Source organism: Dermacentor albipictus, chromosome 4 (genome assembly GCF_038994185.2).
Source record: "Dermacentor albipictus isolate Rhodes 1998 colony chromosome 4, USDA_Dalb.pri_finalv2, whole genome shotgun sequence".
Classification (NCBI taxonomy): domain Eukaryota; kingdom Metazoa; phylum Arthropoda; class Arachnida; order Ixodida; family Ixodidae; genus Dermacentor; species Dermacentor albipictus.
In genome coordinates, this window is record NC_091824.1 from 72,298,883 (window position 1) to 72,323,278 (window position 24,396).

General features: G+C 49.0%; 1 protein-coding gene and 1 long non-coding RNA gene across 5 annotated transcripts in view; one reads left to right on the top strand and one right to left on the bottom strand.

The window, feature by feature from the left end:
* Positions 1-1,376, top strand: part of LOC135902070 (uncharacterized) — a 750,038-nt gene extending 748,662 nt beyond the window's left edge. Inside the window, exon 4 of the long non-coding RNA XR_010564383.1 lies at positions 935-1,376. This is a non-coding gene — a long non-coding RNA (uncharacterized lncRNA). The remainder of the gene's footprint in view (positions 1-934) is intronic.
* Positions 1-24,396, bottom strand: part of LOC135902066 (uncharacterized) — an 87,554-nt gene that overhangs the window by 54,204 nt on the left and 8,954 nt on the right. The window contains exons 3-7 of one of the 4 annotated variants that reach the window (XM_065431970.2): positions 23,654-23,796; positions 18,597-19,581; positions 16,135-16,260; positions 3,875-4,027; positions 2,121-2,374 (exon numbers count right to left, since the gene is read on the bottom strand). In XM_065431970.2, the coding sequence (XP_065288042.1) occupies positions 2,121-2,374; positions 3,875-4,027; positions 16,135-16,260; positions 18,597-18,618 (555 nt within the window). In that variant the 5' untranslated portion in view covers positions 18,619-19,581; positions 23,654-23,796. Of the gene's footprint in view, positions 1-2,120; positions 2,375-3,874; positions 4,028-16,134; positions 16,261-18,596; positions 20,283-20,397; positions 21,358-22,866; positions 23,797-24,396 lie in introns of those variants that run through there. The other 3 variants (XM_065431969.2, XM_070537074.1, XM_065431971.2) reach the window with 3 other exon arrangements.

Sequence of the window (24,396 nt, forward strand, 5' to 3'; positions counted from 1 at the left end):
AGCATGTTGACACGAAGGTATTCAGAGACCTGGAGTGGGAAGAACTGGGGATAAAAGTTGATGGAGAATACCTTAGCAACTCGCGATTCGCTGATTATAATGCCTTGCTTAGTAACTCAGGAGACCGATTGCAATGCATGCTCACTGACCTGGAGAGGTGAAGCACAAGGGCGGATCTGAAAACTAATCTGCAGAAAACTAAAGTAATGTTTAACAGTCTCGGAAGAGAACAGCAGTTTACGATAGGTAGCGAGGCACTGGAAATGGTAAGGGAATACATCTACTTAGGGCATGTAGTGACCACGGATCCGGATCATGCGACTGAAGTAACCAGAAGAATAAGAATGGGCTGGGGTGCGTTTGGCAGGCATTCTCAAATCATGAACAGCAGGTTGTCACTATCCATCAAAGGAAAGTGTATAACAGCTGTGTGTTACCAGTACTCACATATGGGGCAAAAACCTGGAGGCTTACGGAAAGGATTCTGCTGAAATTGAGGACGACGCAACGAGCTATGTAAAGAAGAATGATGGGTGTAACGTTAAGGGATAGGAAAAGAGCAGATTGGGTGAGGCAACAAACGCGGGTAAATGATATCTTAGTTGAAATCAAGAAAAAGAAATGGGCATGAGCCAGACATGTAATGAGGAGGGAAGATAACCGATGGTCATTAAGGGTTACGGACTGGATTCCAAGGGAAGGGAAGCGTAGCAGGGGGCGGCAGAAAGTTAGGTGGGCGGATGACATTAAGACGTTTGCCGGGACAACATGGGCACAATTAGTACATGACCGGGGTAATTGGAGAAGTATGGGAGAGGCCTTTGCACTGCAGTGGGCGTAACTAGGCTGCTGCTGCTGCTGCTGCTGCTGATGATGATGATGATGACTCTTAGTATGGTGTGTTTTTTTCCTGTCTCCTCGTTTTTTCGCGCAGTTACAAGAAACGTTCAAAGTGTCACCGGAACGCGCCCTCATTGGCCGCCCGAGTGGCGGCCCCCGGGCGCCCTCTCCACCCAAGCTGTCTTCCACTGAGTGCTTCATCGCCGCGGAAGATGCTCACAGGCCCGCAAAGAGGTGGATACACTGCACGTTTGCTCCCGCTGCTCCTCGTTCTCGCGCTTGGTGGACCGCTTCCCGGTTAGTCCTAGCGCAGCGGGAACGTGTTCTCCATCGTTCTTGCGGTGAGCCTTTGCCCGTATCTTGGATGATTAAACCCGTGTTTTTTGGCGATCCGACTCTGGAAGCTTCTCTGCGCCCTGCCGTACAGCAGGGGAACACTGCGGCAGCGCCTTTGTGTGCTGTGAAGTCGAGGAGCGTCGTGCCCTATCCTGACCGTCGCTTTTAGGGTGGGCCATGCGCAAGCCCATCTCCACATAACTGGCCACCAACGGCAACCGACTAGTTGAGCGATATTAGATGAGCGGTGGGGCAAATTTACAAAATAATTTTTGCAATACAGCTCTTGAATGCGGATGAATAGAACCAATCAGACGCAGAAACCCCCTCTATGTGACCATGTGTTACAACGTCACCGGGATTGGTCCATAGGGAACTTTGATACGCTTGCCTGCGTCCGCAGGGCATGATCAGGCGTGTATGAAGGCGCCATATTGGTCCACTCTTCGTCACGCTATCTCTTGGATCTTTATTTCCACAACTTCTAACAGCTCTTTTCCGTTAAATCTGTCAGAGCATTATTTTCAACTAATATTTTACTACTCTCATCTCATTGACTATTTAGCGTCTCATTATTCTTGACATGATGCTATATTTGGGCTATCCTTACACTGAATTGGCCTCGCGGCCATTGCTTACCTCCGTTCGGTACTTTCCTGCTTTGTAAATCGCAAGTATTTCTTTAAGCAAAAGAAATATTCGTAGCACGAGAACTCACTCGTGCCTTTGCAATATTTTCGTGATTGATTTACACTATATTCCTGATATATTACTGTTGTTCCCAGTTTAAAACAACCATAGAATTTGACTAAAAAATGATTAAACGAGTTGACACTTAGGGTTCAAGAATGTCAGGCAACTTATTAACCTCACTTGGTCAAAATAAGGTTTTACGGCGAACAGCCCACGCGACGTGCAATGTTACAGGCGTCCGGAAAACTTACGCTGTAGACCGCCTTCAGGTAAGCTTCTGCGTTTTGGTGTCCCAACGTGCTGAGCGCGGTTGGAAGGCCTTTGAGCACGCCCAACCCGTGGAGCTTGCTCGAGTACAGCGAGTTCTGTAAATTTTGCACGCTCTCCACGAACTGGGTAGAGGTTACCAAGACAACTCCCGTTCCAAGGCCGTTTAGCTCGATGTCGACGTGGAACAGGAGGCGGTGCCTTTCGCGTGCACGGGCGAGGAATCTGTATGAGTCGACTGCAAGGCAGGGCACCACAAAAGACAGCTGAATAAAATACGATGGGGGGCTAGTTGCTGCATACTCGTTTTCTACCAGTGGCGCATCTATTATTTTTTTTTTCAGTTGATGAGATTCCAATAAGCTGCGGCAAATTTCACTGCGGCCAGGCTGGCCGATGCATAAGTGATCCCTTAAGAGAGAGCAGGCGTTGTCAACGAGGAACGGCACTGAGTCGCAGCTTCTTCATCTTTATAAGTGTAGCACTTGTGAACCTTTGCTGTCAGCGACCCGAGGTCTAAAGCGAGGTTGCGAAGCTGTTGCACTTCAGTTGGGTTAGGTCTATTTTACAATCACTAATTACGCACAATGTTGAGATGTCGCCGTTGAATTGTTCCATTTGAGTAGACAACTTGCGTAGACAAAGGCAAGATTTTACGTTAAAGGTAGAAGGTTCACAAGTAACATTTGCCTTCCCTGAGAGTAATAGGCTCCCGGATTCGGACAGCTTTATTTTCTTATTTGCGTAATCTTTCTAGATACATATTATCCAGTAACTTCAGTATCGTAATACCTCAAAATGAACGTTTGATGTTTCTGCTTCCGCTTAATTATTTGTGCCTTATCCTGTGCAATCTAGGGCATCAGAAATAATGTATCTAATTGTCTTCTTTTTTTACATACCGCTACATTTATTTTGGGTTGATTTCCAGTCTGTGTCCCAGATTGAATTATATTCTTAAATTTCTTCGATCTTAGGTACGGAGTCGGATTGTGTTATTCGCAGTAACTTTGAAAAATAGTTTTATCTGTTTATCATAGTGCAAGCTTTTTACTTATCGACGGCTCATTGTTGCTGTGCTTGGAAGCAGTGACACGGGAAAAAATAAAGGTTTCCAGCAAGGATAATAACGTAACTTCGAAATGAATGCATAGGGTCTTAAGGGTAGAGAAGAGCTAATGAATTTAAATGTTAAGAAACAAATGCACCTCTAGTTCATACAACAGTATGGCTTAATTGCCCTATTGTTGGAGCTATACCTTGCGAGCCTACGCACAGCACCATTTCCTGGCAGTGCAGGATATCGTGTCCACGTGCGTCATCATGACACTAATATCACTCACTGCGGCAATGATAGACGGATAAAATTAGTTGCCAATACAAACAACACATTCGCGCTATACTAGACGTCATCTGCGTTGGCTTTTCCACATATATATAATTGTATTTTCGCGGAAGAGGATTTACACAGGGGATGAACCATATCGGAGTGCTTACATTACTGGCAAACGTAGAAGAATGGATCTGATGTGGAAAAACGGTTGGTAGTGTCTCCATTTTAGGTGGCCTCGAGAATGAACCGAGCGCAATGTAAGAAACAATATTCAGGAATTGCCGACGTTTCGTATGAGTTTGTTAAACAAAAATTTAGTCGCTCGGTTCCGCCTATCCTACTTGCTAATTATCGCAGCATAAAAATTTGTTATCGCCGTGCACGATGGTGGAGAAAATCACGCACATGCGAAGCTGCCGTTAGCTGCTAGTGGCAAGTCCAGAAGTATGTAGTCACACAGCGTGGAACTCGGCACGTCTTGTCCCTCGACCGCGTTACGCAGGGTCACTGTCCTGAAGTAGCTCGGAGACACCAGCTGGCACAGCACCAATGGTTTGGCTAAAAAAAACAGTGTAGCAGTCCATAAATATACTAATTGTTTTTCCCAAGTCGAACTAGAAAGCTTGCAAACTGCGTTTGAAACCAGAATATCTCAAACAAAGCAACATTAGTAGCTGTCGCTTTCTTGCACCAAACAAACACGAACCTTTCCTTCACAGCAAGAAGCTCTTCACACGGCGGTAATTCAATTTTCGATTACGTGTGAACCAAGCCATGGGTGTAACAACGGTCAAAGTGCTAAAAAATTCTGTAGATAGAATTAGCGCACATGTTGGAATCTATATGAAAAAAGCCTTCACGACGCGGTTATTTCAAATTAATTAAATGATGCTGTACATCTTCTGTGCACTGCACTTCCCTGCGCGGCAAAACACCGTGACCCGCACCACACGACCCAGAAATTCGTGGATTACGCTGTCTCCGAGTTCCACTCCGTTTTCATTACGCCAGCTCCAGTAGCGAGCGCATTCAATCGGCTCAGAATCGACCGAGCAGACGCGCCATACCACGGGAAAGAACGCATAAGTGCATATATATGCGCTCGACGCTTCGTTTTGTTAAGGGAATAATGCACTTGAAGACGTATAATTTATGCACTGAGGAAACTTATGTAGAGTTTGTTGTTGAACTGCGTAGTTATGCAAACAAATTTGTACGCGCAGTAAGATGAATATATATTTTATAAGCCAATTCGTTATGCGAGTGCCCTTTTGTATGTGAGCTAATAGGCAAGACGTGTGCGTAGTGACTTTTGAAGGAGAGGAAGAGAGAAGTGCAGTGCCGTAACTGTCTCTCAGTGGAGGACACCTCAGCAGCACTGCACAGGGTAAGGGGAGTGGGGAGAAAAAGATCAGGGAGAGAAGGAAAACAAGGAGGAAAAGAAATAACAAGAAGGGTGAAGAAGCAATGCGGGGCTTACAGCCGCTCTCTCAGCTGCGTGTCACAGCAAAAGTCAAGCAGGGCAGGAAGCACTTTCTTGACAATGGAAGAGTGCGCTGCGGGAAAGAGAAGTGCTCCCTCCGAGTCACAGGGCAGTCCCACACGATGGTAGGATGCAAATAGCGCAGTGCGCTCAACATCGAAGGCCGGGCAGTGGAGCAGAAGGTGCTCAAGCGTCTCCTCCTCGCCGCAATCCAAGCACGCGGGGCCGCCTCTTCCTTGCAGTCTGTGCATTCTGGTGGCCGTGTTGTAGTAGCGAAACGCGCAGCCGAAGCAGAAACGAGCGGTCCCAGCGGGAGAGACCCGCGCGGGGGAGGAGGTGAGGGGGCGTACCTGCAGCAACGCGCGGATCCGGATGCTGCGCGCGGAGGGTGCGCAGTATCGGCGTCTTGGCCACGTCGAAATGGGTGATGGAGCTGGCGAGGGGGAAGCGAGTTGAGAGAGCTTGCTTCGCGAGGGCGTCGGCTGCTTCGTTCCTGGGCAGGCCGATGTGCGCGGGAATCCACTGCAATGCCAAATCGCAGCCCTGATTTACGAGATGGCGCAGTTTTGATCCCACGCGCTGCACAAGTGGAAGACCGGCATAGTCCTTCCTCAGCATGCACAGAGCCGCACGCGAGTCCGACAGTATCGCGGCAGACGAGACACCGCACTGCTGAAGATGTAGGTCAACCGTGAGGTCAATCGCCGCGAGTTCGGCGACTGTCGACGAGGCAGGAAAACGAAGGCGGCACTGTCGAGACGCGGAAATGTCCGGTGCCGTGCACGTGGCAGCGGCGGAACCGTCACTGGACACGGATCCGTCAGTGTACACTAGGAGTCGGTCACGTGGATGTTCGAAGATCAATGCAGCCGTCTCCTGTTGCATGGCACACAGTGCTGTTTGTCGCTTGCTCTTGACGCTCAGGACGGTGATGTTTACGTCGAGGAGCGCGGAGGCGCGCGGCGAAGGTGGCAGCGGGAGGAGTTGAGGCAAAGCGGCGATGCGAGTGCAGAACTCGGTGGCACGCTGGCCCATGCCCAAGCCCTCGAGGGTGTGGAGGCAGCACTCGAGACGCTGACCCTGTGGCGACCGTTGCAGACGCTCGATCTGGTGAAGCGCTTGTTTCCGCGCGCGAAGTGAGGGCGGCCAATTTCCCGCTTCGGCGAGAGTTGCCCCCACTTGCGAGAAGCGGGGAAGCGCATACATCTGGCGAACTGCGGTGCAGTGCTCGAAGTCGACGGCCTTCCAGTTGGCTGCACTAGCGTTGGTGAGTTGGAGCGCGTAGAGCGCTCGCGACGTTGCGATCGAGTTGTAAACTCGGAGCGCAAAATGGGGTGTGCAGCAGCGGCCTCGGGCGAGCAGGGAGCGTGCGGCGCCTGCGACTTTCCTGGAGTCCCTGCAGAGTTTTGTGGTGGCCGCGTTAAAGGTGAGGCGGCAGTCGATGTGGAGGCCGAGGTATCGGACTTTTCTCTGCCGCGGGAGGGGGCTTCCGCGCAGCGAGGCAGTTGGCACTTCGAAGCGTGCACGGCTCGCACGGGGGTGAATTAGTAGCGCCTCGGTTTTTGATGCCGAGAGCTGAAGCCCTATGCTGCCGAGATATTCGTCCACGGCGTTGATCGCCGACTGAAGTGATTGATGCACTTGGTAGACATGGTCCGTGGGCCCGCAAGCAAAACGAGCGATGTCTTCAGCGTAGATCGCCACACGGACTTCGAAGGCTGTCAGCTTCGGGATGAAATCAGGGAGCCTTGCCAGCGCCTAATGAAGAGGAAAGGGCTGAGGACACTGCCCTGAGGAACACCAGAGGTCAGGCTACCGGGGGTGCTGAGCGCGTCACCTACGCGCACTCTGAGCGTTCGGTCGTTAAGAAAGGCCGAGACATAGTCCAGTAGGTGGCCGGTGATACGCAGCTCGCGAAGCGCTTGAATGATGGTGCCGTGCGGGAGGCCATCGAACGCGCATTCCACATCGAGCAGCACCAGGGATCCGGCTTCGTGGCGGCTTGCCGCATCCTCGAGCGTAGCGACAACGTCCGCGATGGAATCAGCTGTCGAGCGCAGTCGGCGGAAGCCGCTTTGCTCAGGGGCAAAGGCGTCTAGGGCGCAGGCAATCCATTCAAGGCGGTGCAAAGCCATGGACTCCATTGCTTTGCCGGGTACCGAGGTTAGCGGTACTGGGCGATAGGAGTTGATGTTCAAGGCTGGTTTGTCGCGCTTGAGAATGGGAGCGACGATCGGCTCTTTCCAGTCGGCAGGAATGATGCTGCTGCGACAGACCGAGTTGAAGACCTCGAGAAGTGACGGAAGCTGAGCTGCGTGAATGTTCCTCAGGACTTGATGAGTAACGCCGTCGGAACCGGGAGCGGAGTGAGGTTTGCGTCTGTTCAAGACGATGCGCAACTCGCTGAGCGTGAACTCACCAGAACACAGCACTTCTACATGCTCCAGAATTGCGCTCGTTCGGAAATAGCGCATAGAAGTGAGGCGTTCAGCCATGTTGTGTGGCGGAAGTTCGACGGCGGCTGTGACAGGGCACACAGCCCTGTCACAACCGCCGTATCCGCGAACTTCGGCTGAGTGGCGGCAGAGCGAACGTATCCGCGAAGAGTTCAGCTAATTGCTCGCCACTCAAGCCCTGGGCCACTGCAATGGAGAGTGCAGGGCGGCGGAGATCTTGGGACAAAGCAGGGTGGCGAGAATGCGACAAGGGCGTGCTTTGTCTCGAGTGTCGCGAAGGAGAGGCAGAGACTCTGCCAGCTCCGGTTGCGATGCTGCCTGGCATGACGACGGCATGCGGCATCAAGGCGGTTGTAAAGTGTACAGTGCTCCACCTTGTCGCTTTTGATGGCGCGGCGTTGAGCGCGTCGGCGTGCCGTGCGTGAGCTCAGAAGTTTGATGTCGGGCGCCGGCGCAGGCAAGACATATAAGTTAATACAGCTTTGTAAGACGTAGGCTTTGAAACCGGCGCGCAAAATTACTGAACACAGAGAATCACGGAGGTTCATGCCTGCGTCTTTCCAGAATCGCTATAATTGGCCTAGATCCTGTTCTAATGTTGCACCTCACACGATGTAAATTGAGCTCGTTTGTTTGGTGCTCAGCCCGTTACTCTTACTAACAGTGCTATGTACATAAATTGTAACAAGTGTCTGGAAAAATAATCACTCAAGTTGTTAATGACGTTTTCAGTAAACAGGTGCGCAAGACATTTGAGCTACTGGAGTTGAAGTAGTGGTGTAAAAACAGTCGTTATGGACATGTGACTTTCTTTTCAGCAGCGTCGCCTTTAGGTTTACACCCCCACCCCTTAATTATATGTGTGCGGCCGATTATAAGTTGTTCTTTGCGGAACAATTGTTTTGGTCTATCCTGGAGGGCTCATAACACTTGGAAGACTTTCGTGGACCCCACGGTTGAAATTTCTGCTGAAGGCAGCTTGTTTAGATCAACAAATTTGTTCCAAATTGTCCAAATCTGCCAAGTAATCACACTCGTGGTTTACAATTCCGTAACTCTTCAGCAAAAATAGGTAATAAAGCACTGTGAAATGTATCTTTCAGGCTAATTAAACATAACGAGCACTTTACCGCGAAACGATGTGGGCAACTAGAAGCGCCCCAAAGTATTTCATGCGTGTTTTCAGAGTCCACTGATAGACAAGCTGACTCAAATAGATTCTACTTCGAAAAGATAGGGAGAACTTTGGGGCAAAGTGCAGGCAAATTTTGAAGGTGCCCGAGTTAACTTGTGACTAAAAACTACACGTGCTTCCGTTCTGGCTGTTTAGAAAAGTAATGTCAAACGTTTAGAAAGCTTTCCCGCTCCGTGTGTTAACCAAACGTTACCGCAATTTCATATCCGGGAAGAATGAGAACGATGCTATGATTGACGTTGACTGGAATCTTGATGTACAGATTAAGTGCTTCAAAATTAATTTGCTACTTTCCTTCATGCTTTCAGGAGTCATTGGAGTCATGTGGGCCGTTTCCGCGGTGTCCGCAATGACGTAAACGACGCTCCTTTAAGCAGTTATATTCAACGGGAAGCAAGCTGTACGTGACGTCCGATAAGAAATTCTACAGCATTGGTCAATAACGGCCTTGTAGGTCAACTTCAGTCATTAGGGAACTTATACAAAAGCTTTAGAGGTTTACAAGCATATTTTACCAACGGCGTCGGAAGTTTCCCCGTGTTCTGAACGAAGGGAACGTGCCATAAAGGTGACATTAATACGAGTAGGTGGCTTACTATAGGTGGTTTGTGGAAAATGTTTCAAGGGCAGCAATCAATTACCGGTGAAGCAGTAAATTCCCCAATGAACTGCCCTCAAGCGTTACACGGCCGTTATCAGCTATGCTTTCATGTTTGCATTCGATGAAACTGGGGTAAATTTTAGGTGTAAACGTGGTGCAACTTTTTCTTATGTACCATGATTATTACCGTTTTAAATAAGAACCGAACCCTTCTTCTCTCCCTATGTCGATACACTTTACAATGCGCCCGGGGCGTTCTCTGTGCAAAAGACGAGTCATCTTGTTTATATTTCGTTGATATTGTCACGTGGTCGTGACGTTGAATAACACAGTAGCAGTACTGTGAACGACAAAACTAACTTTTATTGGGCGAACCTGTGCCCACAAAACAGGCTACACTTATAGCGCAACGATAGCGGCGAACACGCTCGGCGATCGTCGAAAATCTGATCAGCGGGTCAAGCGCGTCGGCTTTTATAGATCAGTCGTCGAATGTTCCAGATTACCTGATGGGACCCGCGTGTCTTCCACAAAGTTCTACACCATTCGTGTCACGCGATGAAATCTGATAACACAAGGTTCGGCGACAACAGACACGCGGATAGAAGCGTCGATAACTTTCCTGAAACGTCGGATACATGCAGGCGCGTCCCTCGCTGTGCGATTACAGTTGTTAAGCGGCGAAACGTGGTTGCCCGATAAATATAAGTACACGTGTCATTACCCCCCTCTTAAAAAGCATCGACCCGATGCTGCAAACAAACGAAAGTAATAAGTAAGCACTCATAGCAAAAAAAGAAAAAAAAACAAAATAAGGAAAGTTCGTTAGCGTCCGTAAAATGGTTTAAGACGCACCACGTGGACCACTTCAGGTCGTGCGCGACGTCGCTGTGAATGCGAAATGCCGTCTGGCACGACCTCATAGTCCAGAGCGCCAATACGTCGGATGACCTTGTAGGGTCCGAAATAGCGTAGGAGTAGTTTCTCACTGAGTCCTCGTCGGCGTATCGGTGTCCAAACCCAAACACGGTCGCCGGGCTGGTACTCAACAAAGCGTCGTCGGAGGTTGCAGTGTCGGCTGTCGGTCCTCTGTTGGTTCTTGATCCGTAGGCGGGCGAGCTGTCGGGCTTCTTCGGCGCGCTGGAGATAGCTAGCGACGTCAACATTCTCTTCGTCAGTGACGTGGGGCAGCATGGCGTCGAGCGTCGTCATCGGGTTCCTGCCGTAAACCAGCTTAAACGGCATGATCTGTGTTGTTTCTTGCACCGCCGTGTTGTAAGCGAATGTTACGTACGGCAGGACGGCATCCCAGGTCTTGTGTTCGACGTCGACGTACATCGCTAGCATGTCGGCGAGGGTCTTATTCAGCCGCTCCGTAAGACCGTTCGTCTGCGGGTGGTAGGCCGTGGTCCTCCTGTGCCTTGTCTGACTGTATTTCAGAATGTCTTGGGTGAGCTCTTCTGTAAAGGCCGTTCCTCTGTCGGTGATGAGGACTTCTGGGGCGCCGTGTCGAAGCAGGGTGTTTTCGACAAAGAATTTTGCCACTTCGGCTGCGCTACCTTTCGGCAGTGCTTTAGTTTCAGCGAAGCGGGTAAGGTAGTCTGTCGCCACGACGATCCACTTATTTCCGGTTGTTGACGTCGGAAAGGGTGCCAGCAAGTCCATCCCGATCTGCTGGAATGGTCGGCAAGGAGGCTCGATTAGCTGTAGTAATCCGGCTGGCCTTGTTGTCGGTGTCTTGCGTCGCTGACAGTCTCCGCATGTTCTGACATAACGGGAGACATCGGCGGTCAGGCGCGGCCAATAATACTTTTCTTGTATCCTCGATAGTGTCCGGGAAAAACCGAGGTGTCCAGCGGTCGGATCGTCATGTAGGGCGTGCAATACTTCTGGACGAAGTCCTGACGGGACAACAAGAAGGTAGTTGGCGCGGACTGGTGAAAAGTTCTTCTTCACGAGGAGATTGTTTTGAAGCGTGAAGGAAGATAATCCGCGCTTAAATGCCCTGGGGACAACGTCGGTGTGCCCTTCCAAATATTCCACCAGGCCTTTTAGCTCCGGGTCTGCCCGTTGCTGTTCAGCGAAGTCTTCCGCGCTTATCATGCCAAGGAAGGCGTCGTCATCTTCGTCATCTTGCGGCGGCGGGTCAATGGGGGCGCGTGATAGGCAATCGGCATCGGAGTGTTTTCGTCCGGACTTGTAGGTTACAGTGATGTCGTATTCTTGTAGTCTGAGGCTCCACCGCACCAGTCGTCCTGAAGAATCCTTTATACTCGCTAGCCAACACAACGCGTGATGGTCACTGACGACTTTGAATGGCCTGCCATAAAGATAAGGGCGAAATTTAGCTGTAGTCCAAATGATGGCGAGGCATTCCTTTTCGGTCGTAGAATAGTTGCCTTCCGCCTTTGACAACGACCGGCTAGCGTAAGCTATCACGTGTTCATGTCCATATTTTCTCTGGACCAGGACGGCGCCGAGGCCTAGGCTACTGGCGTCCGTGTGGATTTCGGTATCGGCGTGATCGTCGAAGTGCGCAAGTACGGGCGGCGACTGCATGCGTCGTTTGAGTTCTTGAAATGCGTCGGCCTGCGGCGTTTCCCATTTGAACTCGACGTCGCATTTAGTTAGCTGCGTCAGCGGCTCAGCGATGCGTGAAAAGTCCTTGACAAAGCGCCTGTAGTAGGCACACATGCCAAGGAATCTACGCACTGCCTTCTTGTCGGTGGGCTGCGGGAACTTTGCGATGACAGCTGTTTTCTGGGGGTCGGGGCGTACTCCGGATTTACTGATGACGTGGCCTAGGAACAGAAGCTCGTCGTAAGCGAAGCGGCATTTTTCTGGCTTCAGAGTGAGACCTGATGACTTGATGGCCTCTAGTACTGTCGTAAGCCGCCTAAGGTGATCGTCGAAATTTTCGGCGAAGACGACGACGTCATCCAAGTAAACAAGGCAGGTCTGCCACTTCAATCCTGCTAACACCGTGTCCATGACGCGCTGGAAAGTTGCAGGTGCCGAGCAGAGTCCGAATGGCATGACCTTGAACTCGTAGAGGCCGTCTGGCTTGATGAAGGCGGTCTTTTCGCGATCTCTCTCGTCGACTTCTATTTGCCAGTAGCCAGACTTCAGATCCATCGACGAGAAGTACTTAGCGTTGCAGAGCCGATCCAATGCGTCGTCTATCCGTGGAAGGGGGTATACGTCCTTCTTCGTGATCTTGTTCAGACGACGATAATCGACGCAGAAACGTAGGGTTCCGTCCTTTTTCTTCACCAGGACAACAGGGGATGCCCACGGGCTTTACGACGGCTGGATGATGTCGTCGCGCAGCATTTCGTCGACTTGTTCTCTTATAGCTTCGCGTTCTCGCAGCGAAGCTCGGTAAGGGCTTTGGCGGAGTGGTCGAGCGTACTCCTCGGTGATTATGCGATGCTTGGCGACTGGTGTTTGTCGAATCCTCGATGTCGTCGAAAAGCAGCCTTTGTATCGTCGGAGCAGACTTCTGAGCTGCTGTTGCTTAATCACTGGGAGACTTGGATTAATGTCGTAGTCTGGTTCGGGAACCATGGTCGTCGGGGTAGATGCGGCGGAATCCGAGAGGACAAACGCATTACCGGTTTCCACAATTTCCTCGATGTACGCGATCGTCGTGCCCTTGTTGATGTGCTTGAACTCCTGGCTGAAGTTTGTCAGCAACACTTCAGTTTTCCCTCCATGCAGTCGAGCGATCCCTCTTGCGACGCAAATTTCACGGTCTAGCAGGAGACGTTGGTCGCCTTCGATGACACCTTCTACGTCAGCGGGTATTTCGGTGCCGACCGAAATAACAATGCTGGAGCGGGGCGGGATGCTCACTTGGTCTTCGAGCACACTCAAGGCGTGGTGACTACGAGGGCTCTCCGGCGGTATCGCTTTAACTTCCGACAGCGTTATTGACTTCGACTTCAGGTCGATGACTGCTCCGTGTTGGTTCAGGAAGTCCATACCGAGAATGACGTCTCGTGAACACTGTTGGAGGATAACGAAGGTGGCAGGGTAAGTCCGGTCATGAACGGTAATTCTTGCCGTGCAGACTCCAGACGGCGTGATGAGGTGTCCTCCATCGGTTCGAATTTGAGGGCCTTCCCACGTAGTCTTAACTTTCTTCAACTGGGCGGCGATGTGTCCACTCATGACAGAGTAATCAGCCCCTGTGTCGACTAAGGCAGTGACTGCGTGGCCGTCGAGAAGCACGTCGAGGTCGGTGGTTCTTTGTCTGGCGTTGCAGTTAGGTCGTGGCGTCGGATCACGGCTGCGTCGTGTTGAACTGAAATTGGAACGTCGCGTCGGCAAGTCGTCGTTCGTCGGTGTAGTCTTGCCTTCCTGACTTCGTCGGGACGGCGGCGTGTCGTTGTTATGTCGTCGAGATCGTTTCGTCGTCGTCTTCGTCGGCGGCGGAGGATCTTCGTCAGTTCGACGAACAGCAACCGCACCTCCATCGGTTGCTGCTTTTAGTTTTCCGGATATGGGCTCGCTGACCGGCCCCGGGCTGGGCCAGTGTATGGTCGGCGCTGCGGCGACAGGTAGCGTCCTGGTGATGGCGAACGGGATGGCCGTCGAGAGCTCCACTGAGTAGCGGCGAGGTAATCGGCGATGTCACGTGGGCGCTCTCCAAGCTGTGGACGCGCCGCGTTGACGGCGAAACCTCGCAGTCCCATCTCCCGGTACGGACATCGTTGGTAGACGTGACCCGCTTCTCCGCAGTGGTAGCAGAGCGGGCGGTGGTCAGGAGCACGCCAAATGTCCGTCTTCCTCGCGTAGGTGCGCTGGGCGACGGGTGGTCGTGCTGGCGGCGGCGGCGGCGGACGACGAAATTGCGGCGTTACAGGGCCCTGGCGCGGTCGCTGAGGAGGGCCTTGACGGCGTACGACGGCGGCGTAGGTCATCGCTTCGGGTTTGGGTTGCGGTAATTGAGGTTGCACCTCCGGGACTCCAAGCGACCGCTGAACCTCATCTTTGACGATGTCAGCGATCGAGGCCACTTGAGGCTGCGACGACGGGAAGATCTTCTGAAGCTCCTCTCGTACGACTGCCCTGATAGCCTCGCGCAGGTCTTCGGAGGCCAGTGATTGAACTCCGGCATAGTTTGTAGCGTTGGTGCGGCGGTCGAATTGCCGGTTTCGCATCTCGAGTGTCTTCTCGATGCTAGTGGCCTCGCGAAGAAACTCGTCGGCAGTCTTCGGGGGGTTTCGTACCATACCGGCGAAAAGTTCCTCCTTAACACCACGCATTAGTAGCCGGACTTTCTTTTCCTCGGACATTTCCGGGTCGGCGTGGCGGAATAGGCGGCTCATTTCTTCTGTAAAAATCGCGGTGGTCTCGTTGGGTAGCTGCACTCGGGTTTCCAGTAGTGCTTGGGCTCGTTCTCGGCGTACGACGCTTGTGAATGTCTTCAGGAAGCCGCTTCGGAACAGCTCCCAGGTAGTCAAGGTGGCTTCTCGGTTCTCGAACCACGTCCTGGCAGCGTCTTCCAATGCGAAGAAGACAGGTCGCAGTTTGTCTTCGCTGTTCCAGTTGTTAAAAGCAGCGACCCTCTCGTATGTCTCAAGCCAGCTTTCTGCGTCCTCGAACGTTGAACCGCGGAACGTCGGAGGCTCCCTGGGCTGCTGCAGCACGACGGGGGATGCTGGGGCTGCCATTGGGGTGGACTTGGTGGCGATCTTCCTGTACGTCTCAGGTAGGAGTCCGTGCTCTGGGGGCAGTCCTTGCAGCCGGCGGCTAGCTCGCTGTTCTTGGGCGACTTTGGTTTTGTCCTCGGGCTTCGGGCTTGGATCGCGGCTTTGCGGGGGCGTTCGGTACATGAACGCACAAGCACCTCCACCAGATGTCACGTGGTCGTGACGTTGAATAACACAGTAGCAGTACTGTGAACGACAAAACTAACTTTTATTGGGCGAACCTGTGCCCACAAAACAGGCTACACTTATAGCGCAACGATAGCGGCGAACACGCTCGGCGATCGTCGAAAATCTGATCAGCGGGTCAAGCGCGTCGGCTTTTATAGATCAGTCGTCGAATGTTCCAGATTACCTGATGGGTACCGCGTGTCTTGCACAAAGTTCTACATCATTCGTGTCACGCGATGAAATCTGATAACACAAGGTTCGGCGACAACAGACACGCGGATAGAAGCGTCGATAACTTTCCAGAAACGTCGGATACATGCAGGCGCGTCCCTCGCTGTGCGATTACAGTTGTTAAGCGGCGAAACGTGGTTGCCCGATAAATATAAGTACACGTGTCAATATAGGGGACAGGTTATGAAGACTGTGCATGCAAACATCGAAGTGGGGGAGTAATTCTGATTTTAGTAGTGAAATACGTATACAAACGCGCCAGAGCGCTATAAATATGTTTGTCGAACGAATAAGAATTTAGCCTGATGTCCTGAGACAGCTATAAGCGCCATAAGTATAAAATATATTTACAATAAAGGTGGTGTTCGGCAATTGCCAGACAGCGTTATTCGGCCCAAGCGAGCTGTTTTCTATTCTCCCGATAAAGCTTTAAGTCACACGAAGTTAACATTTTGGTTAAACAGGAGGAGGGCGAGGGGGGCATGTAAGTTTACTGTCCGACGAAGGGTTAACGTGTAAAGCTAATTATCAGCTTTGACAATAACTAATGAGCCGTCATTTTCTCTTTGTATTTGAAAGCTTTATACAAGTTACCTGTGGTGTTCGCTTAATGAGGACAGGTTACGGCCTATGTTGTGTGCAAAGTTTCAAGTGAATAAATTACAGTTTTGCAAATATTTTCCTCATACGGGCACTCCAAGTTTAACTGTAAAGCTTCTCTTTTAAATACTCCCTCAGCTTTGACGACACACGCTATAATTCAGAGTGAAAAATAATGACAGAAAAGTAAATGACATTTTGAATTCAGACATACTCTTGAACAGCGCAGCTGTGGTTGTCGTGGTCGGGTTTGAGGGTATAGGGGAACTTGGTGACGTTGATATGGGTACCACTACTGATGATGACATCGTGGGAGTTCCAACGGATGTCGGCGTCTTGCCTGCGAAGATAAAAAAATAAAGATATCGAGTTCGTTCCGAAAAGGTCGCCCAAAGCTCTAATCAATATGGTGAAAGCATCGTTTCATTGAAGCGGGTGGTTTATCCGAATCACAGCTGTTCGCGAATGCTCGCGTGCATGGCTGATTAGTTGGCTGCGCTACAGGTTGGAAACATAATTGTTCTTGCTTGGTTATAAAAGTAGTCCGGTCCATATTAGCCGTAAGAAGCATAATTTTCTGCCTAGGTAGCGTTTACAATATCCTACAGCGAATTAGTATTAAGAGACCCTTTTTATATTTGGCAAATCTGTGATCAAGCTGGGCGTTTTATTGGTTCAGTTGTCTGCGAGTGTTTGTTTTTCGATGAAGAGAATTCGTGAGCACTAATAAAAGAAACCTAAAAATTGTGTTTGCAAAACGAACACTGCCGCAAGAAATGCATTGTGTGAGGTATTCTACTGCAGGTTGACGAATTCTGTGGCCACGAATATGACATGGTCAGAATCTTTACGAACAGTTCCAGCAGATAAATAGTGTGTCTACATTTACTCAGATGCACCCTGACCGAATTGTTGGGCTTGAGGAAGTAACTGGAGAAACTTGGACGTGCGTGTTACCTCGTAATTACTGTCACATTATGAAAATGTTTGCGTACGCTTGGAATAGCATGTGGCCACAGAGCCCGTAAAAATGAAGAATTAAAACTTATGCTCAGTGCAATAAGTAGAACTCATCGACAATTACACAAAGCTCATATATTTTGGCGCGGATTGATATGTTTACGTTTATGTGTCTCACGCGACTATTACTGTTCTCCTCGATACAGTTTGCACATTGCAGCGTCTCCTCTATATCCACTACAAAGCCAACGATGTAAGCCTTATTTGGCTTCACCTCGTGCATAGGCCTCGCGCAGACTAGAAGACGAAATAGATAATCTCCCCTATAGAAAGGGCTGACTAAAAATGCGAAGCCATGTTGCGTTGGTGTAATTGCTACTGTGATGCGTGCCCTGTCAACAGTTTAAATCTTGCAACAATTTAACTATTATACAATTTCAACATAGTAAATAAGAAAGGGCATTCAAACATCGATAAAGAAAGTGGTTTCAATTTAAAATTTGATTGAGCTTATGTATATATATATATGCCTTTTTCGTTCGCGTCTGTTGCCTGCTCTTTTAACGCTCTGACTTCACTTACGTTTTAATGTTTTTGTCAGTGCAAATAAACTGGGGTGCACCGCAACACAAATTATGGGTGCCACGCCTCTGATGCGTCTGTAGGGGCACTGGCCAGTAAAGGGAGCGCAATCACTTACTATGATCTGGATTTCAAATATTTTTGTCTCCAAATATTTTCACCGATCTTTCCGCGTTGCTCTTTATGATTAGCTCTGGCGTGGTCTACATTTAGCACTAACTGTTAGCGGAGAAATGACGGCATGCAAATCAAGGAAGACAGAAGGCGAGTCTTGGAAGAGATAAACGCACTACTGCGGACCCGGCGTGTCACCTGGACTTTCGTCGTGATCGTCAGGTGCATTACAATGTACGGGAGTAGGGGCCCCAGCCTGTCATTGTGCGCCGTCTGCCTTCTTTAACAAGAGCATCGTTTAATCATTACACTGTGTGAAATATGCAGTGCGAAAAAGCAAAATGAGCAAGAGAACGGTCCTACCAGCTTCGGTTTTTGTGTAGTTGAGCGCTGCCAGCCCAAAGTGAACTGCTTGTATACTCAATCTTCGAATAGTTCTGGCAGACTCAAAATCTGTGCTCAAGAGCCAACTCGACACACGCCGAGCCTGGTGCCCTTGCGTTCAACTGCACGTGAAACCTCCGTTCAGCAACCCGAGGTGACCAGACGTGGTCATTTTAGCTGAATGTGCGCACGGTAACCTTTTGGAACAAGACGTAAACTGTAGTACTTGTTGAAGAAGGGGCAGCGTAAACCAGTAGTGTTAAATAGGAAATTACGCGCGCTTACGTTATACGCAGAAATGTTTGATAGACCGGCCCGGAGTGAACATGACAAGCAAGGCGCATTATGGACGAACAATGCGTCCATAATATTACCGCAGACGTGGCTCGTACTATTTCTCGTCATGTGTAAATATCTTCAAGTATTGTGCTTCCTAACAGTGCGTTGGCCACTGATTTGGTTTCTTCGTGTATGAGTGCTTTTGTTGTATTTGTTTTCTTGAGACTGGTTTGACTCTCACGCTCTTTATCCATCCATGTTCATAGAACTTATAGAATTATTGCGAGCACGACAGTAATAAATGTGTTCCACAAGGAACCAGTACGGTATACCACGAAAGCAATTCGGCATACTTACGTGTGGCGTTATTAGTCTGCATAAAGAAAAAGGCACAAGTTGGCAGAAAACACTATTTACGATACAATACACAAGTCCAGTTCATAGCATAAATATCAAGTCAGTCATTGTTGAACGTACAATGTAAGTTAAGAAATAAGCCTTGATTCAATACAGTTCACACACTAGGCGAATGCAACTACGGAGCAACAAATTTCTGTGTCATCGCATGTCAACGGATTGACATGCTGTGGATGTACTTTGGCGCAGATATCCACCACCTGACAAAACATCACGGCATTCCCGAAGACAATCTGTATGACCACTAGAAACTCACCTTGGTTGATTTCATTATGTTCTATTTAAAAGATTTTGTTTGTAGCGCTATTGTTTTCATAAACGCCCTATATATGTGTCTCTGACGCCACGCAGCGGAATGCAGTGGTGCTGCATAATGTGTCACTGAAATTCAAAATATTTTTTCAAGAAATTTCGCCCACAGCAGATAACATTCTTCGAAAGTGCAACAGTTCTGGAATTTGTTAGCTATAACGTGACGGCGAAATGTTTGTTTCGTAGAAAGAACAGAAAAAAAAAGCGGTAATCGGCAAGAGATAAATGTGCATGTTTAAATATATTCCAGATACGAACTTTCCACTTCATCGATTTTTCAGAAAATACGTTAAAACTGTTATGATGTGCACCGCACTACGGTGGACTGTAACTGCGCAACTGCTTGAGAACTATAGTGGCAAAGCAGCAAGCCTTTCCGTACGCCCTTAGGACTTGCGCAATGTGTATACCTTGTAACATTTATATTTCTTTAGCTTTCTAATTCCTACATATTCTAGCTGGTGAAAGTAGCTGCGGTAGTATGGAGTGTAGCACGTAGGGAGTGAATGGCTCGTGACGGCCCCTTGGCTAGAGCACTAGATGTAGTGACGGCTGCAAGTCGTTGCTCGTGAGGGCAACGTCTATCCAGTCCCAAGTCACCGAACACCGTGGCCTGCAAGGTAAAACGCACAATGTGGCTCTTCAAAATCGATCACTTGAATCCTGCAAATATACAAAGATCGCTTGTACATGATAAGGGCATGGCCATTCTTTCGCAAAGAACGAGTGCCTAATTATACTTTGTTCTTATAGAAGGAGCCCTTTATGTATTTGTCCGCTTTGCAGCTGCTTGGTTGTGCTGTTTGCTGTGTATGCGTAACGTTCAAACACAAAAAACGTTCAAGTTAGCGCGAAGCTTACATCTAGCCGTTGATATCTTGCGCTATCCTGTAATTCTCCGTGCCTGATTGGCGTTGATACTGAAGGGGGGGGGGGGGGCGGCATACCGGCAAGTGTCCATGTAATGGAAATGTCCATATCCTCTGCTGCTAAAGGTTTAGATGGCCGGGCTGGGGTATGCGTCAGACGGAGACAGACGCTCCCAACCAATCAGCACTTTTGCAACAAACAAAGTGGTCAAGTTAACTAGGTGGCCACTTGCAGTATCGCCCCCTCCCCTATTAGGTTTCTTGCTTTTCTATCGTAACGTCTAACTAATGTTATTAGCTAAAATACAGTTTGGCGTGTTGTTATGCTTCTGGCGTAGCCCTGGTAAAAAACATTTGCTCTTGTTAGTTGTACAAGTAAAACTCTTGCTTGGCTAGTTGGTTCATGCTTTAATTAGTAAAGAAAAGGCGCAGAACACCAGGACTAAGAAGAAGAACACAAACGACAGGACCGGCGCCGGTCCTGTCGTTTGTTCTTCGTCTTGAGTCCTGGTATTCTGCGCCTTGTTAATTGTGTTTAGTCTCCCGCGGTTACTGGTTACCCGGAGATTCAGCAAGACCTGCCATGGAGCAACAGTGTTCTGGATTTGCCGCTGACAAGCTCCATGTTGATGGCCACTAGCATGGGCAGATGGTACAGCTAAATGCGATTATTCCGTCTTCAAGCTCGTGGTCTTCAAATTCATGGGACCTTCTTCAAATTCATGAGACCTGAAAGAAATAACGATCGGCGGCTAATGCGACCAGTGTTCCTAACCGCTACCCTCTACCCGTCATTCAGGATTGCAGTGCCTTTGTATCTGGGACCACCATATATTCGAATGTTGAACTACCTTACGTGCCAAAAACTGCTGTCAAATACCCCGTTTATTCGGTTGGAGTTTTGAGTATGCTATTTGGTTTGCGTAATGTGGCCCAAACATTCTAGCGTTTCGTTTTATGAGGAAGTCGCCAGGAGTATATCGTTTGGCTTTGCCTACCTCGTTGATCCCCTCGTCGCTAGTAAGGAGGCCTATACGCACATATCTCCGTCAAATGTTTGCTCTTGTTCGTGATTATGATCTCGTCGCCGGTTCTCCCACGCTGCCTGTTGCTGATCCAGCTTCTTTATTGCAGCGTCTGCGCTGTTTCATGCAAAGCTTGCATCCTTCGCTAACTTCGGCTCACACGAGTCCACGTGATGTTTTCTTGCTGTCAAGCCTGCAATGGCCCTCTGACGTTTCCATCTGCCTCGTTGTCCTTTTCAACCGCAAACGCACCTGTGGCGGGGCTTTCTTGTCCTGGCATGTCCCTCATAAACCACGTGAGCTGGTGCGAATATATGCCAGGGAAAGTACAGGAAACGAAATGTGCAGCTGGTGGATGCACTATTGGGTGTCTCGCAAACGCTGACAAAAGGTTGCGAAATTTTGATATATTTACACGCCCACAACGTATACGCGGCAAAGACACACACACACACACACACACACACACACACACACACACACACACACACACACACACACACACACACACACACACACACACACACACACACACACACACACACACACACACACACACACACACACACACACACACACACACGCACACGCACACACACACACACACACACACACACACACACACACACACACACACACACACACACACACACACACACACACACACACACACACACGCACACGCACACGCACACGCACACACACACACATGCCAGAGAGAGAGACAGACAGGCAGACAGAGAGACAGACATAAAATAGCCACATTGACGATAGAAGTGCCACCCCCCCCCTTGTCAATCTAGCTTCCTTTTTTATGTGTGTCTTCTTTGTGGCAAATCCGTCTCTCGGCAGATACGAACTAGGCCAAAAAGCAGTTTACTTCATGCAAGTAGCTACGTTTCTTTCGCCGCAGTTTATAGTCGTCCATGCGAACGTTATAATGGCAAGTGAGGATGTTTGGTCCGGGTCTCCAACTAGCTACTTCTGAAACTTTGTAACTAGTCGTTAATCACCAATTGCGCCCATTCGAGCTACGAGACTCTCTCATATCGGCTCATCGAAGTACCAAAACTCAACGGAGGGGTAACCATGAGTTAGCTAAACAGAAAATTATAGCAAGCCATGGAAAGTATGCAATACGTGCACTAGCAATAACCTGGTTTCCACTCCGACTTTCCCATCTACGTCGGCATTAAAAAAAAACAAAAAAATTGGTAAATAGCATTTTTATTTATTAAGGTATTTGGAACACAGGTATTTTATGCAGGTTGGCAAGTTGCACTTAAGACCAAACACTGTAGGTAACATAATCGTCTGTTTTTATTGGTTTTCTAGCTTTGCTAAGGCTAGCTGATAAACTTTGTATAAATCTCATTCCACTTAGGCATATGCTATCAAGAAAATATTTGCAAATATGTTTCGCTTAAGGGAAAAAGGTATTGCACATAATATAATTAGGGGCAGAGAACAGCGGTGATTGTACGTGAATTTCTTTTGTCCTAAATTTCTATTACAATAAATTATCTATTAAGGCGTGAGGGAAGGGGTGGCAACGGCGCTACGCCTCGGAAAAACGCGCACCACGGTTGGAGCACCCCTGTCCATCATATGTGGTGTGACAAAAGCGCGAGGAAACAATGTACGACAACCACGCCTGCAAACGGAAAGCATGTATTATGACTTAAACTAAAGCTACGAGCAGGCCAGCTAGGTATACTATGCATAACTGAGAGTTCCATCGAAGACAATAATAGGCTAGGTAAAAGAGGTGCCTCCAAAATTAGTCATCCTGCAGCGACCTGAACAGTTAAAAGACTTAGTAGTAGAACTTCTCAGGCGAGTTGGTTGGTACGCATCGAAGTCGTCGTAGCGTAAGAAAGCACAGACAGGAGGGCAGGACACCACGAGCGCTACCCGTGCGGGAAAAACTGGAGCGGCAGCAAAGCCTTCATCACTCGCCACTTGCTCATGACCGAAGACACTCGGGAAATGAAGGAAAGTCACCTGACAGGCCCAGTGGCGACGATAGTGCTTGTGATTCCTATGAACAAACCACGTGAAGGAGGTGACTCCGCCCCCTCCCCCTCCGCCTAAGCCTGCATGGTGCGGCCGCGCGACATTTGCTGCGCGGGAGACCGCTTTGTGACGTGTCTTCCTAAAAAATATGTGAAACCATCTTTCAGTAAAGCAGCCGCTCATATCCGGAGCAGTGTTGCACATATTTATACTTTTTGCTGGATCATTCCTTTCCATAACCGTAACCGGAACCACGAATTACATGTGAAACGCTGTTTCACGTAGGTTCAAAATATTTTCACACATTTTCCACATATAGCTGTAGCGAAAGCGAAACGAGAATAAACGCGTAATTAGCTGTAGAAATCACAATATGTCCGTTTTAACAAAGCTTTTCGTTCCTACGTGCTTTCTTGCTAATGGCTGTCTACCTTGGATATTATTTTCAGCATTAGTGTTGTCTGGAGTATGCTCTTTTGGAATAATTCTAGTGCATGAGCTTTTGTGACTCTTAGCCCACGTGTGCACTGGATCAGTTGCAAAATATTGTGATTATTGTTACTTTTTAGTTTGATAATTTATGATAAATTTTCCATTTTCAATACAATTTACACCTTTTTTAATGCGATGTTTGATATCTTCAGCCCGTTCGCGGTGTGCATGTGCCTATTTCCGCACCTACCCTAGCGGAGCAACTTCGCAGTCACACTATTCTTGGAAGGACATGTGGCAATCGGTCTAGACAAATTTTGTTCACAGTTATACAAGTTCTCACCTCAGCCTTTATCACGATAGCCGTGCAGTTGATTTTTCCGTAACGTGGAGTAAGCTCCTGCTGTGCAGAACCTCGGTGCGGTGACCGCAGCAGGGGTAGCAGGCCGGTAGTGTACGTGTTGAAACTCTTCCTTGATCCGAAATCTGAAAATTCAGAGCAAAGACGAGCAAGAACGTTAACGCGGCTGGCTTCTGCTGCAGCTACTCCTGCTGTTTATGACTACGATGATGATGGTGGTTATCGTCATCTGTGGCATGCATCCACTGAGGAGGATGGACCAAGCACCAGACGACAGCAGTTGGCCTGAGGGAAATAATTATTCTCAGATCAGAAGTAAAAAAATTCCAAGGTAACTGCTACGCTGACGCTGGCACTTAGTTGGCGCAACATCCGCGCCCTACAAATAAACTTGACTTAAAGCGCGGACGAAAACACCTGGAGAAAGACAAAGGGAAGCAAAGACTTCCGAGTGCATCTTCATTTCGAAGAACATACATATATAAACAAGACACCACGGCAAGCACAAGAGCTTTGCCCAGGTGTCTTGGTTATAAAGGCTGGTTATTCAAAATAAAATTGCAGCCGGTAGTCAGCGCTTGTCTCCGGCGTTCTTTCAGTCCTTTTGTCTATGCACGCGCTGCAAGTCAAGTTGCTTTAATATACAAACTAGCCCATAGCCAAACTCTGCCCCACAAGTACGCCCCCCATTTGATTGCGAGCGATGGCCGCAATTTTCTCTTTGG